The 14,852-nt window shown below is 46.4% G+C and overlaps 6 protein-coding genes across 6 annotated transcripts in view; 3 read left to right on the forward strand and 3 right to left on the reverse strand.

The window, feature by feature from the left end:
* Positions 1-1,376: 1,376 nt before the first annotated feature.
* GUITHDRAFT_113445 (hypothetical protein) lies at positions 1,377-3,839 on the forward strand (the record flags this gene model as incomplete). Its single annotated transcript, XM_005827339.1, has 3 exons — positions 1,377-2,968; positions 3,021-3,255; positions 3,312-3,839. 3 exons carry the CDS (start codon positions 1,377-1,379, stop codon positions 3,837-3,839), a joined length of 2,355 nt encoding a protein of 784 aa, XP_005827396.1.
* A 101-nt stretch (positions 3,840-3,940) lies between these two features.
* On the reverse strand, positions 3,941-4,354 carry GUITHDRAFT_113446 (hypothetical protein; the record flags this gene model as incomplete). The annotated part of the gene is made up of 1 exon (XM_005827340.1): positions 3,941-4,354. One exon carries the CDS (start codon positions 4,352-4,354, stop codon positions 3,941-3,943), a length of 414 nt encoding a protein of 137 aa, XP_005827397.1.
* A 3,615-nt stretch (positions 4,355-7,969) lies between these two features.
* Positions 7,970-8,615, forward strand: GUITHDRAFT_113447 (hypothetical protein; the record flags this gene model as incomplete). The annotated part of the gene is made up of 6 exons (XM_005827341.1): positions 7,970-8,071; positions 8,122-8,172; positions 8,214-8,275; positions 8,327-8,372; positions 8,424-8,484; positions 8,530-8,615. The coding sequence occupies 6 exons, from the start codon at positions 7,970-7,972 to the stop codon at positions 8,613-8,615; spliced, it is 408 nt and encodes a 135-aa protein (XP_005827398.1).
* Positions 8,616-8,918: 303 nt separating this feature from the next.
* On the reverse strand, positions 8,919-9,892 carry GUITHDRAFT_96304 (hypothetical protein). Its single transcript, XM_005827342.1, has 4 exons — positions 9,290-9,892; positions 9,146-9,238; positions 9,055-9,096; positions 8,919-9,004 (listed from the first exon to the last, which is right to left on the reverse strand). Exons 1-4 carry the CDS (start codon positions 9,839-9,841, stop codon positions 8,972-8,974), a joined length of 720 nt encoding a protein of 239 aa, XP_005827399.1. The 5' UTR covers positions 9,842-9,892; the 3' UTR covers positions 8,919-8,971.
* Positions 9,893-13,346: 3,454 nt separating this feature from the next.
* GUITHDRAFT_57007 (hypothetical protein) lies at positions 13,347-13,730 on the forward strand (the record flags this gene model as incomplete). The annotated part of the gene is made up of 1 exon (XM_005827343.1): positions 13,347-13,730. A coding segment is annotated over one exon (384 nt), but the record flags the coding sequence as incomplete, so codon positions are not given.
* A 618-nt stretch (positions 13,731-14,348) lies between these two features.
* The window catches only part of GUITHDRAFT_113450 (hypothetical protein), a gene marked incomplete at both ends in the record, with an annotated part of 4,892 nt that continues 4,388 nt past the window's right edge, over positions 14,349-14,852 (reverse strand). Inside the window, 4 exons of the mRNA XM_005827344.1 lie at positions 14,349-14,401; positions 14,445-14,535; positions 14,584-14,631; positions 14,736-14,827. Of these exons, the coding sequence (XP_005827401.1) occupies positions 14,349-14,401; positions 14,445-14,535; positions 14,584-14,631; positions 14,736-14,827 (284 nt within the window). The remainder of the gene's footprint in view (positions 14,402-14,444; positions 14,536-14,583; positions 14,632-14,735; positions 14,828-14,852) is intronic.

The raw sequence follows: 14,852 nt of genomic DNA on the forward strand, positions 1-14,852 counted from the left end.
ATCGCTTGCGAGAATTGTACATAGACAACAATTGCCTGGAAGAATTTCCTGCGTATCTAAAGTTCATGAATCAGATGATGCGCTTGGAAATTCAGAACAACGGCTTGAAAGAATTAGGCTCAGAATCAGCGAACTACACTGACGTTGACTCGAGTGGCAAGCAAGAGGTGGCCCTTTCAACTTCTTCAAGTAATCAACTCATCTACCTTGAGGCCAGTGACAATCAAATCACATCACTCCCAAGATGGATCCAGGACTCTAAATCTCTTGTCAGGTTAGGTTTGGACAACAACATGATTCGATTCCTGCCATCGGGTATCACACAATTGACCAATTTGAGGAGTTTTGTGATGAGGAACAACGACTTGCAGCAGCTGCCTCTTGAAATTGAGGCCTTCTCCAGCTTGGTCGAGCTACGACTTGACAGAAACGGTCTTGCGAACCTCCCAGGCACGATGCAGTTTTTACAGCAGCTGAGGTATTTGTCCTTGGCAGAGAACAATTTGACGGGGAGGTGGAACTTCTTTCCGATCCAGTACCTGTCGAACTTGATTGAATTGAGACTGGCAGGAAACTACTTGACTGCTCCTCCTCGTGGAGTCGGCAGATTGAAAAATCTCCTCTTGTTCGATTGGAGACCGAAAGAAGAATAAAGGTTAATCCTTGTAAGTTTCAACGATGTGATCAGCCATTCGCCTCCTCACTCCTGCAAGGTGTAGATGGGGGCTACTGTCCTCATGTGAAAATCAATGCAAGTCTTGAAACAAGTCATCTACTTGCGTGAATGGCTTCGAAAATCGGACTCATTCACTCCACCTCTCCTCTGGAGCAAGACTGCAGCAAGACTCGTAGGTAAAGAGGCATGAGGGAATCATGCTTAGCTGCAGTGCTCGAACAAGGGTGGAAGGGTCTGCTAGATCAGAGCAGCAGCAAGTCGTTTCAGTGGACTCGTAGATGCTGCGAGACTGTAATCCCTTGTGCCGATCTAACACCAAGACTCCTAACGCCTCCGCAAGTGCCCCGTTAGGCACCCTACGGTAGAGCAGCTGTTCCTCGAGTCTCGCACTAGTAGTTTTACCCTATCGTCGACCCCTGCTTGATAAGTAAAAAATCAGAGCACTTGCCAAGGGAAGTGGAATGGCCAGATGGCGCGGTGCATCCTCCTGGTAGTGGCGCTCCTGTTGGCGTCTGTTGGGACGAGGGGAGGAGAGGGAACAGGAGGACATGGTCATGGACTGGGTGGAGGTGGGATGAGAAGATGGGGACGAAAGTTTGCAGAGATAGGAGAAGGAGGAGGGGGAGGGAGAGGATGGGAGGAAGGAAGAGACGGATCATCGCGCATGGGTGAAGAGAGTCTAGTGGGTCTCTCGGATGCTATGGATCAATCTCCACGAGTCATGGAAGATACGACGAGGTTGATGAGATTCCTCACCACGAGGAAGAGCATGTGTGAGGCTGACGACATCTTCATGCAGCAGACCTTCTCTTTAGACCCTTCCAACACCGACAGAGTTGTTGACCATGTCATGCATATCTTAAGCCCCTCGTGCCGATGCCATGATGATCGAGTTGCGATCTACTTACTGAGACACGTGCTGCGCATCAGACCTGATCATTCTCTCGGATGGAAACTGCTTGGAGACATGATGTTTGCTCGAAGGGCTTACCAGTTTCTGAGATCACTGGACAAGGACGAGAGCTGTGAGGAAGTGCGTGATACAGGCGATGATAGTGAGATCTGGTCCCTATCGATGCAGATGTATCAAAGGTCAATCAATTTTAACCCTGATAACCCCGGAGCCTTAAAGGGCATGGGAGATGTGTCGTTGAACATGCTGGGAAATCCCTCTGGAGCAAAGAGATGGTATGAAGCAGGCTTGAAGGTCAAGGAGATGGACGACGATACTCGCAATGATTTGTTGATTGGACTTGCTTCTGCTCATGAGCATCTGCATGAATATGACGAGGCAGCAAACCTGTACGTGCGAGCGATCGATTTACGTCCATTTGACCATAAAGCAAACAACGATCTTGCAGTGCTTCTGTTCAAACAAGGTAATCTGTCGTCTGCTGCTGAAATTTTTGAGGCTTTATTCTCCAATGAAAACTGGTCAGCACCCTATTCGAATGCACAGTTGTGCTACAATTACGCAATTCTTCTTGAACATTTGCAGCAGCCGGAGAAAGCTTTGAGGGTTCTTGAAGCAGCATTACCTCATCACCCACAAGACATCAATGTTCGATCAAAGTTGGCAGAATTGTTGTACTCTTGCAGTACAGAGTACAGCAGGTCGAGAGATATTCTGCTTGAAAATCTCCGGATTGTGCCCAATCATCTGCCCTCATTGCTCTGTCTCTCTTTGTTGGAGGAAGAAGTTGAAGGTAGTCTTGCCGAGATAGAATCTGTGCTTGAAACTGCTCTTGATATGGAACCCTCGAATCCGATCTTTCTGAACTTGAATGCGAGAGCGTATGCTCTTTGGGAAGACTATGAAAATGCAGAGAGACTATATCGAGATGCCATCTATCATTCCATGGAGAAGCCAAATCTCAACTCTTGCCTGGGATTGGCAGATGTGTTGACAAAAGGTGGAGTGGGTAACTCAGAATTTGCAAAATATGCTTGGAAATTCAAGGACAGGAAGGATCAAAACTTAAACTGGGAGTCTGTAGCTCGAGATGGTTTGAAGAGTCCTATTCATGAGGCGAAGCTTCTTTACGAACATGTACTCTCTATCGTTCCTCATGACATCACAGCTTGGAAGGGGATGGCAGAGCTTTATGAAGAAGGTTTCTTGCGGCTAGAAAAGGCCAAAGAAATTTACGACTTTGCCATAAGTCTGGAGCCATCAGATAGTTCCATCCTCCTTGGTGCTGCAAAGCTTTCGGCTCGCATCGGAAATCACTCGAACGCTATCGATTTGCACCAGAGAGCCGTTGAATTGCGCCCGCTATCTGCAAACTTGATGTGAGTTGTTTTGGGTGACCCTTTGTACTCACCAAAGGCTGACTGTCGATAGGTTCGACATTGCCAATAATTGTGTAGAGATTATGGATCACACAGAAACAAAAGAAGTGTTTGCTGAACTTGCAGCTGACTTTTGGAATCGAACGATTCAGCTTGATCCCACTCACACATCTGCCCTCTACAACTTGGGGTTGAAGTGTGTGAGCGAAAATAAAATCTCGCAGGCATATGAGTTCCTGCACCCTATTGAACGAATCGATCCTTCGAATTATTTAGCACTTTATGAGGTGAAATTGTGAAGAAATCCTCGTTGATTGATCCTACTTACAGTGAGAAATCTCAGGTAGCTTGTTTGCATGAAAGATGGGGAAACTGGTCGGAAGCCATCAAATTCCTATCGAGGGTGCTGGACTTGGAACCAACGTATCGAGATACCCCCTCAAGAATTGCAACAAACCATTGGAAGTTGGGGGAGAAGTCAACGGCAAAGAAGATGTTCGAAAGGGAGATTCATCGGATTGAAAGGCTGGCAGAGAGAGGAGAACCAAGTCATGAACGTGCCTCTGCTTATTTCCTCTACGCGCGCTTCTTGGAGGGTCAGGACAAGTATAAGGAGGCTAAGCTTGCATACGACAAAGCGTTGAATGCTCCATTTTCTCAAGCAGAGATTCTTGCCCACGCAGGTTACAACTCTGCAGTGAACTTGGGTCAAGTAAATGACGGCTGGCAAAAACTCAAAACTTCAATTTGCATGGCCCCCCACGACGCTTCGTGTCATGCTATTTACTCGTTATTCCTCGCAAAGAACGGCATGCAAACAGACGCGACAAAACACTACAACATCGCTCTGAAGCTCCGACCCTCACTTTAGATCGCTGGGGATATGGCTGAATCACTCAAATGCTCAGGTCTCGATAAATCTGTTACAATTCTTCATGTGCCCTTGATATGAATAGTTTAAAAATCTCCAAATCAACACATTGCACCTTTCATCTCATACGTCATTGGAGTGTTCCACGCGTTACTCATGGAGTCTTGGATCGAGCTTGAGTTGGTCGTAGAATTCCCACCCAGCCATATCATGGCCTGGTGATTTCTTATCCTTTCTCCGCTGGCACTTGCATCCCTCACTGCGATCGGCGACCCGAAGTCAAGAGTTTGCACGATTCTTGCGGATAGCGTAGCTGCTTTTCCCGTGAGTCCGAACAGCTGGGCACCTGAGGGTTTTCTAATGTCAATCGTAAACTCTTCTGTTTGATCTTTGTCGAGTTGCAGATGACATTTTCCAAGGATTGTTTCTTCATTGTTGTACTGATGGATTGTCAAGAATGCATAGAACACTTGCTCATTGTCCCTAACCAAGTCTGCCAATTTGACGATGCTCATTTCTCTGGACTTCGAAAAACAATAAGCATGAGTTATCACAATTTCTTCGTCCCAGGAAGGATCTGAGGTCAGATCTGTGAGTTTTGAGACATGTTGTGGCGCTATTTCCAACTTTCTCTTCTCGTCCAGTCTCATTCTCTCGTCCATAAAGATAGCCGCGTACATTGATTTGTGAGAAAGTTTATCTATAGCATCTTTTTCAGTTCTGAAAAATTGAACCAAGGAGACACAACAAAACATTCCTCCATTTGCAGTGCTGTCGAGAATCGGAATATTTTTGGCACTGTGAATATGCAGCCTTATGCTTGATTGGGTGTTACTGAATCGAAATGTCGAGTTTTCTTCGAGGCTGCGGTTGGTGCTGGTTGTACTCAATGTAGGGGAAGCAGCTAACAATGGTTTTGAGGTCAAGTTTACATTCCCTGTTTTTGAGTTCTTGGGCTCCATTTTCTGTGGGGCAAATTCATTAAAGACTTGATGATCAACAGCTTCTTTCCAACTTTGAAATCTTTTATAAGGATCTTCTCCTTCGAATTCATGTTTAGAATTTGGGCTTGGTTTGCCAAAGTTTGCAATCTTTTCATCCGATTTTCCAGGTGATTTGAATGAATGATTGTTGTGATGTTGTGCCTTCCTTGATAACACGTTTTTCTTGCCTCCCTGAATAGAATAAACCATTTTCAACAACTGATCCAAGCTTTCATAGAGAAGTACATAAGGCGAGTTCGATGATTGACCTGCCTTTGAATGAATCACCGAGGAAAAATTTTCTTCAAGCATCCAAATTACTCGTGTTGATTGCTCAACTATCTTATCGAGATCAACAGCAGGAGCATCAACCCCTGAAGAGATGTGGTCTGATGCTTTGAGGCTCACAAGCTGATCCTCTAGTGATCTGATTACCCCCTGCAACCTGAATACATTCTTCTGATGTTGAAGTGACTCTTCAGCGAGTCGATCGGCACTTTCATTTTGTCTTCTTAGACTTGTTTTCATGATTTGCATCTCTCCATGGCACTCAGCTAATTTCTGGTTCAGACTTTGAGTCTCATTGATCCAAAGTGCCTTCTCTCGATGGTATCTCACTTGATGCCAAATGGTGACCTGCTCATGATCAGTTGAGCTTGGAAATGCTTTTGCAATGTCCTCATCGCTCTGGGCCCTGAGTAGTAGGGATGTCATCTTTCCCATCATGCTTGAGCTGTTCTCGAGCAACTGATCTGTTGATGCCTTCAGTTGCTGCAAATGGTCTGCCTCCAGGAAACATAGATTGTTGGTGGATTGCTCTTCTTTCATTCCGTCATTGAGCTCATGTATCATATCGATGGTAGAGTTGATTCGCAGACACTCGTCTTCAAGCTGGGCTGTCAGCCTCAGAATATGTTTTGCTACCTTGTTTGCATCGATCAAACGTTCTGGGACCTTTAGTTCCTTTGACGTTGGACCGTTTTCAAGTTGACAAGACAGATCAATGAGAATCCCACGATATTTCTTCAACATTTCTAATTCAAGCAAAGATTCACGTAAGAAAACTGTTAAATTTTCACGTTCTTGGTACAGAGACTCCATCGTTGTTGTCCATTTCCTAATTTCTGCAAGAGAAATCGAATCTTTTGAGGGGTCGTCATTCAATTTGAACAAGGCATCTCTTGAATATGATATTTTTTGCAAAATTTTTTCACGATCTTCTTCTATCTTATTTTGCTTTTCCATCAAAGAGGCAACTTGCTGCTCCATATATCTTATCTCAGCACTCAGATCATCAGTCGACATTGAACCCTTCATTGATAGTGTGTCAGTCTTGAACACTTGGTACACAGGCTGTGATAAATGTTTTCCTTGATTGAAAGATTCCTGTTCAATACCTTTCATCGATCTTCGGATGGCATCGACTTTCATGTTTTCAGTTTTTGAGTTGTATTTGGCAGGAGGAAGCAGATTTCTAGGTTTCAAAGCTTCTTCTCTGCCTTTCTGCTCTGCTTTCACATGTGTCGTTTCTATTCTTCCTCGCGCGCTCAGCCAGCCAGAGTTTACATTGGGGCTCTGTCGAACTCTAGGTGAAACATAGTTGGTGAATCCTTCAGAATCTCTCCACACAACATCTCGAATAGTGCCAATGTCAATATTGAAAAGAGGAGAATTTGTTTTCAGCCCTTCTGATCCGCTTTGAACATCTAAAAGCAAATCTTTCTTTTCATACCTTTCATAAGATTTGATCGGAAATCGCTTCAATGGGTGATTTTGAGACTCGCTTCTCAATGATTTCAATTCCCTTCTGAGCATTTCGATTTCAGAATCATCGTTTTGCCGTTTTTCATGCTTTTCTTCATGCGCGCTCGACAGAAGTTTCTGTCCCAAATGATTGAAATTATGATAGTAAGACCTCAACAAGATCGACACCTGTCTTTGCATGGTTTGGTTTGGACTCGAATTCTCACTAGTAACGTGTCATCGACTGATCAAACATCATAACAACTTGTATTCCTACCTCACGAAACTTGGCGTTTGCGTGCGATTATGTTCTGCCTCAAAAATTCATTCATTCCACACATGCGATGGCCACAACAAACCGGCTTGCGGACTTTGCTCTGCATATTCAGGTGGCGTCTTTGACTTCTACAGGTAAGAATGCACACCACCTGTGACAAACAGCTTACCGGACGAATCCAAGACCACTGTTTGAGATCGTGGTTTACGAAGAAGCTTCTTCCTGTCTTTTTGTCTACGTGTTCGATCCAACCCTGAACATTTCATTCGGTCAGACGATAATGGGAGAAAGATATAAAATGTGCTACCTCGATATTAGCGTCCATCTGTGGAGGTTCATACGTGGCTTCAACGTTACTGCTTCTGAGTCGTCAGCAGTCAAAGCAGGAAACTCTTTCTTTCCCTCTTCCCTGCTCCAATTATCGCATCAAGCTCTTTCCTTCCCTTCTGCTTTCTCCCGCCATTTCTCCCTTCACAGAGGAGGGGTACAAAATGACCCCTACGTTTGATAGTGGAACGGAGGGGTAGACTCACCTACTCTGGTAGTAATCAGAAACGGTAATCAAGGGCCTCTCGGCCGGGCCCACAGCCGGGTTAGCCGGGTTGTTTCCTATTAAAAAGCCATAGTACCGGTAGATCTGCCCACCCTACCCCTATACAGCCTACTACGCCCAATTTACCCAAAAGCTTCACTTCCCCACCCCCATTCCCCCCATTCCATCAGGAAGCCGCACCATGCGTTGCTCCCGGAAGCAACCAAGGCAGCGTTGCAGTGGTAGTGGTAGTGGTAGGACGAAGAGCAGTGATGGAGGGAAGGGAAGAGGGCACGAAATATCAAGTACGAAAGAAGATCGAAACGAAGGTGAAGGAGCGAAAAGATGACAAGGGGATATGAAGACAAAACTGCACGACAAAGAGGCCATGGGACCGTTAGGGAAAAAGACTAGGAGCGCAAGGACAGAATCCTCACATGTCAAAACTCTTGATTCTCCTCTTTTCCTGCTTCCCCTTCGTCTCTATCTTGCATTCCTCTCTCTGAATGGTCTCTATCTCGCCTGTTTTGCCTTTTCAAGCCCATTATAGACTCATTTTTCCCCTCAACATGATCTGACTGGTGATTTGTTCTAGATGTCAGCCTACAGCGCAACCTTGTCCGATGACGTCATGACGACAGCTCGCAAAGCCTTCGAACGATACGACCATGATGATTCGGGGACGATTCAAATAGAGGTAAGGAAGCCTTCTGCCAGCACGTTTCATTCCTCACTGAGCGATGACAGGAAGTCGTGCAAGCTTTGCAAGATGCAAAACGAGATGCGACAGAAGCGCAAGTAAAATGCTTGCACAGACATGAATGCTCTGACTTGACAAGGTGTTTCAACTTCTGGATTCACTTGGGTTGTCGGATGGAAGCTCAGGGCTTCGATTTCACGAGTGATCACGTCACAATCACTGTCATTGCTTCTTCTAATCAACTCTCTGCAGATTTTTGGAACTTCTGGAGAAGCTTCCTGAGCAACACAGAGATCACGTGGCTTGTTTCTTTGGTCCTTCTTTTTCAAGCTGAATGTCCAAAAAGCAGGTGATAGACGAAGATAATGATGCTTTTGCGGCTTCATTCCAGTGGTTAGGGGGGAATCCTGGTGAGAGCAGGGAATGAAGAAAACCTGTGTTCTTACATGAAGCAGAGGATCCGGATAGCAGCATTACAAAGGAAACGATACAGAAGGTGCTACAAGACTTCGAGCTAGACTCCAATGTCGATGCAGTATGATTCTTTGAGTTTCAAGATCAGGGCAATAAGGATGCAACAGGTGTTGGGGACCGATGCAATGAAATCAAGTTTGAACTTAAAGGACCTTCAGCAGGTTTACCTCGCCGCACTTGAACTTCCTAGATTCTAAACAATCGATCCTTTCAGGCGCTCACAAACAGGAAGTGACAGATGGGTTAGAAGGAGACAATCTCCCTGCTCTTCGATTCTTGATCAACCTCTGCCTTCCTGTCTCTGCATATTTTTCTTGCTTTTTCCTCGCATCAAATTTCAGCGTAAGAAATCGGCATCCATGCAGAAGATGACAATCGCTCCACATTCATTGAGCTTGGTAAGATTTTCTAGACATAGCACACTCAGCCTAGTAGATTCTTTAGCGCGCAGTTTCCCTGAGAAAGTTTGTCACATGACGTCCAATAAAAAACAATACTGAGATGACCTGTTCTTGTACTCCGGCTCGATTCGGATACTCTTGCATCCCCTAAGTTTCGTGTTAGCGCAGAGAAGTTCCAATTCAGTGATAGAAATACTTGACGGATGATCTGTGGAGCTCCTTCTCGGATCGCTATCGCTTTGCAGTCTGGGTCCAGCGCCAAGTGCCTCAAAGCCCAGCAGCCGTATTCCTACAAACAAGGAAATGTGAGACATCCTCGTCCTTGAGACATCATCCATACCTGGACGCCGGGGTATTGCAAGTTCGTTTTCATGCTCTTGCAAATCGCTGGGATGCCACCCGCATGTGCGATGATCTTGCGGTTTGCTACGCACAAGGAGGCCAAATTTCCCAGAGCGAGGCCACCCTGAGTGCCTGAGTGGGTGGGATGTGCATGCATGCCAGCAATGATGGGAGGAATCCCTCCAGATCGACCGATTCTCGCTTGATTGCTTTCGTTACTCCATGCCAAATCTCCAAGAGCGAGGCCACATTGTTGCTGAACCGATGCCTTACTCACATGCATAGTCATTCCATTGATGATAGCCTCGATGCCACCTTCTTGAGCAATTCTGTTCTGATTATCGGCATTGCCCCATACAAGCTTCCTTATGCAGCCGCAGGCCTCCTCAACTATTCCAGCATGACCTGGATAATTTCTGAGTGCGTCAACAATCAATCGAGGTGCTCGAGAAGCCGCAATCTTCTTTTTGTTGGCCTCATTCAATGACAAATTTTTCAGAGCCCAGCAGCAGTACTGCAAGCAAAGCTGATGATTGGAATGTTTCTCCATGGCGGCAATAATGGGAGTGATGCCGTCAAGTTGTGCAATTTTCACCTGGTTATCTTCCTGACAAGCAAAGTTCCCAATAGCCAGAGCGCACTTTTGTTGGCAACCCGCATTCTCAGCAAACCTGTTCATCGCTGCAATCGTTACTTGGATTCCACCGCATTGTCCAATCCGCTGTTGAACCGCGATGTTACTCCATGCCAGATCCCCCAACGCCAGAGCTCCTTGCTGTGACACATTCAACCTGGAAGGGTGAGCCTTCATACCGGCAACAATGGCCTCAATGCCTCCTTCGGCTGCGATCTTGTTCTGGTGCTCAGCATTTCCCCAAGCAAGTTTACCAAGTGTCTGACAGGCCTCATCGACTATCCCAGAGTGACCGGGATTTGCTTTTAAAGCCTTGATCACTGGCCGGTGTCCGTTCAGCCTAATAATCTTAACTTTGTTATCAGCATTCAAGCAAAGGTTCTTCAATGCCCAACAGCAGTACTGAATACACAAGGGGTGTTGGGGATGCTCCGTCAACGCTTGCAGAATCAATTGAATTCCATTAAGCAAGGAAATTTTCACTTGATTTTGGGAATGGCACGCAAGGTTTCCCAGTGCTAGTGTACATTTTTGCATGCAACCTCCACTTCGGACGTGCGTTTGCGTAGCTCGGATGATTTCTTCTACTCCACCAAGTTCAGAAATACGCAATTGAATAGCTGAATTGCTCCAAGCTAAGTTACCCAACGCGGAGCAACCCATCTCTTGAACATCAACATTGTCTCTGTGCGCACACATACCAGCAATGACGGCCTCGATTCCTCCAGCGGCTGCAACAGAATTCTGTTCATCGCTCTTGCCCCACACCAAGTTACGAATCACTTGCATTCCTTCAACTTGCACACGAGCATCATGCACACAAGTCTGTAACGCTGCCACAATTTGTTCCGGTTCACCTTTTTCTTTGTTTCGTGCAAGAATAGCAAGCGCGTTCTCAATGTCCGCTGAGCTGTAGCCAAAGGATACATTTTGCATACCGTTTACATTGTCGATTCCGCTCACACCAACAGGACCTGAGCTGTTGTTAAATGCTGATGCTCCAGGAATATCTCTCGGCTGGATCCGGTTGGGTGGATTCTGAATTTTCTCTATTTCCTTTCTGAGTTTCTTTACTTGAATCGCGGTCAGTTGCAAGTCTGATCCTTTGAGATCTTCGTCAGAAAAATCCAACAAGTCTTTGCCACACACGCCGTTTTCAAGAAATCTTTCAATCTTCTCCGCGGGAATGAACAGCCTTGCCAGCATCTGACAGACATCATCTGGTTGCATGTTTTCAACACTGACTATGTTGCTTTCGTCATTGTTGTTTACTCCTTCGTGCGAGGCGCTATTTGATTTGATTTCTTTTTCAATTCTGGACATGAGCTCTCGCAGCTTGTTGTTGTAGGTTCTTGAATCTGCCAAGTCCAGTATGAAAAGCTTGCTGAGATGAGGAGCGATTGCATGCTTTGGCGGGATATGTTCTTTGCCCTCAGCACTCAGTGGCAGAGGGCCAACCTTACATCAACCATGTAAATAAATACTCTCTCAATCAAAAACATGTACCTTAATAGGTATCACCGGCTTGCCCCAGTAGTTTGCAAGTGTGATTTCTTTCTGCGCAATTGGACTTTCCAGGTAGCTTTGCGAGAGACAGCAAACAAAGACATGGCAAGAGTCAATTGCTTGTGCCGAATCCAAGTGTAGTACATCCTTGTTTGGGCCTGAAAGTATATTCGTCAAAAACAAGATTGAAGGTAACAGCAGACGTATCGGTAGCAGGTAAACTATACCGCTTGGAGCTTTGTCTCGGTCATCCCACCATGCAAGATAGCCATTCTTTTCAATGTGTGCTTTGGTGGGTCTTACTTTATCAGAATCAGCGAATGAGCATGAAACAAAAATATCTTTCGAACAAAAAGGAGTTAAATACGACAGACATATCCTTTGTAAGAAGCACCTGCAGTATTGCTCATGATTTTTGAACTGATTCGAAAAACCTTCTCGATCTAGAAAACCATGTCAAAGATATTCTTTCTATGGCAAGTTGTCCAGAAAATTTGAGACATTGTAACGTCACCTAATCCTTCCGCAAGATTAATGGCAGAGGAAAAAATCAGAATTCCTCATCGCTGCGAACAACCGTAGTAAGTGAAAGCCGTCAGAAGCTGCTCAATCTTGCCTTCTGGTTGGGAGATGATGGTATCCATCTTGTTATCAAACTTTGCATCTTGTTGCTATGAAGCCATTGTTGTCACCACCAGTCCCTAACCAAAACAATAAGTTATGAACAGTCAGTTACGAATGTTCCCTTGGTTTCCCCTTTTTCCTAACTGTCTTTTTACAACTCGAATCTGTTCATCCGATCATTCATTCTGTCAGACTCTCTATTCTCTCTCTCTGTTGACTTCCTAGCAAGAAGCTTCAAACAACTTATGCCTTTCTTCCTTCGTCACGTTGCTGTCTTATTGCATCTCTAGCCTCGCAAAAGATCCTTTGAAGAACCTCAGAAAACATCCCCGTCAGGCACTCCCTTTCTATCCACTCTTCTACCTTCTTGCAGATTCTCATTCCTTCCTTCCTTCTCCCTCCTCCGCTTCCTCCTCCCATCCGCTCCTCCTTCCCTCTCAGCATCTGGCCTTCACAACTTGAACCACCCCACCCCCTCTGTCTTTCCTCATATAACCCACCCTACCCCATCGAAGTTACTTCATAACACACCGGTCAGATTTATCAACCACCCCATTGTCTAGCAATAGAATTTTCCCACCCCACCCCCGTGTACAACCGAACTGCTCCGAATAAAATTTCAAATATTCGTATACACTTCAAATATCAAGCAACCATTTCAGATCTACCCTTTGGAAATCAATCTGCTCGGCCTGAGAAAACATGTTCAAAATTACTTGACAATTTTCATTGTTATTTTAATTGTTTTACAGTAATTTCTTGATACATTTTGAAATCAGAAAATACCAGTTACATTTGAAATTTGGCAAGAAGTTTTCAACCAACTTTCAAGTCTGTGGACATGCAGGACGTGGAAGGGGAGGTTGGAGGAGGAGGAGGAGGAGGAGGGTTGTTAGTGGATGTCGAGAAGGACTTGGATCTTTCATGAGAGCCTTGCTTCATAGCTAGCGAGTGATTCGTAAAGTCAGGAAGCAGGAGGGGAGCAGAGCAGAGCCGTTGAAGAACGCTATCTTTTGAGCTAGGGGGAGGCTGAGGTCTGACGAAGTGTATGATGGGAATATTCGGCTTCTTCGCCAACTCTGACATCTAGCTGTTGCTCCTTTCCAGGTTTCAATGTCAAGCTTGGAGCTCTCTGATCAGTCAGCGCACTCGCCATATGCATCAGCCGATGTGTCGGCATCCGACCTTTCCCCTTGCTCCTTCTCATGTTGGCTGCAATGCGCTCGAGATGCATCACGCAGAGAGTCTCATCAAGTCTGGTCAAGTTCCTGTCCTCAAGGGTGTGCACACGGGTTCGCACAAACTCTGTATCCACAACAGGCAGAAGAGCGAGTGCCGGGAGTGCGGGGGCTCGCAGATCTGTCCGCACAACAGGAGGAAACGGCAGTGTAAGGACTGCGTGGGGTCTCAGATCTGTCAGCACATGAGGAGGAAGAGCAGGTGCAGAGACTGCAACGGATCTCAAATATGCCAACATCAGCGGATTCGGAGCACCTGCAAGGAGTGTCGGGGGTCTCAAATTTGCCCGCACAACCGCATCAGGAGCCAGTGCAGGGACTGCGGAGGGTCACAGATATGTCCGCACGATCGTCGTCGGCGACAGTGCAAGGAGTGCGGAGGATCTCAAATTTGTCAGCACAACAAGAGGAGGAGCAGGTGTGTGGAGTGTGGGGGGTCAGAGACGAAGGGGGTGAAGGACCGCATGGCTAGACAGGCACGAAAAGTGTTGGATGAGGTAGGGATGGTCGACATGCATGAAGGAGTTGACGTCAGGCTCGATGATGCGAAACTTTGTGGGGTATCCGATGATTGTGCAAGAGATCTGGATGACGATCGCTTCAAGGACGACAAGCAGAAAGATGTCTCAGGCATGCTGATTCACAAGTCAGAGATGCACGTCCCACATTCCAACGACGAGTCTCTTGATCGAGACGCTGTCTCCCATGTGGACCTGTGACAGCAGAGGATCCCTGGTCCTCTATAAACAGGATACGAACCCCTACGACGATCTGTCGGATAGTGTTTGGGGCTGTGCCATGATGTAATCTGAACACCTTGACCAGGGCGAGCCCATCGACTGCGCTAGATGAAGGTGTTGACACGACAGACCATGTCTGTGGAGTTCTTTGAGCTTCTTATGAGGATTGCGATTCATCGCTCATCCCAGACGAAGTGAGCAGGGAACAGTAGGAGGGCAGAGGAGAGTTTGTTCGGGAGGGAGATAAGTAAAGGGAGGTGGTATCGGGCAAGCTGCAAGGGCCCTGTCGGTAACAATTGATTGACTTCATTCCAATTAAGAGAGATTGACATGTGGCGATTGCTTGGGTGAGCTGTAGATCATCTTGGCTGCTCAATATCAGAACAAGACGCGAACAGAGGGAAGTGGAACCAGCGATGGAGATGTGGTCCGAGGGGTACCGAGGAGAAGGAAGAAACGGTGCTTTCATGAGCTCGTCCGGAGGAGGGAGGAGTCGGGCCACCTGTTGGGAGTCAGCTCAGCGTCTCCTGCACCCCTCCAACTCCTCCACCGGCTCGAAACCATCGGACATGAAGATGTAGTCAATGTTCTGCCTGTGCTGTAGGAAAGAGTCAGAATGGAGATGGGCGACGGAATGAGGGAGAAGGGAGGGATTAGGGATGGGAGCAAAGGATGGGGGAGGGAGAAGGGAATAGAAATTACCTGGGATGTCCCGCGCACCTTCCATGTTGTGTACTCTGTGTCAGTGCGGTCGAAGGCAGAGGGAGGAAGCGGATCATTGAGGTTCGTCTCGTCTACCCCAGAAGGCAACATGACGGG

This window comes from Guillardia theta (assembly GCF_000315625.1).
Source record: "Guillardia theta CCMP2712 unplaced genomic scaffold GUITHscaffold_67, whole genome shotgun sequence".
In the NCBI taxonomy this organism is placed as follows: Eukaryota; class Cryptophyceae; order Pyrenomonadales; family Geminigeraceae; genus Guillardia; species Guillardia theta.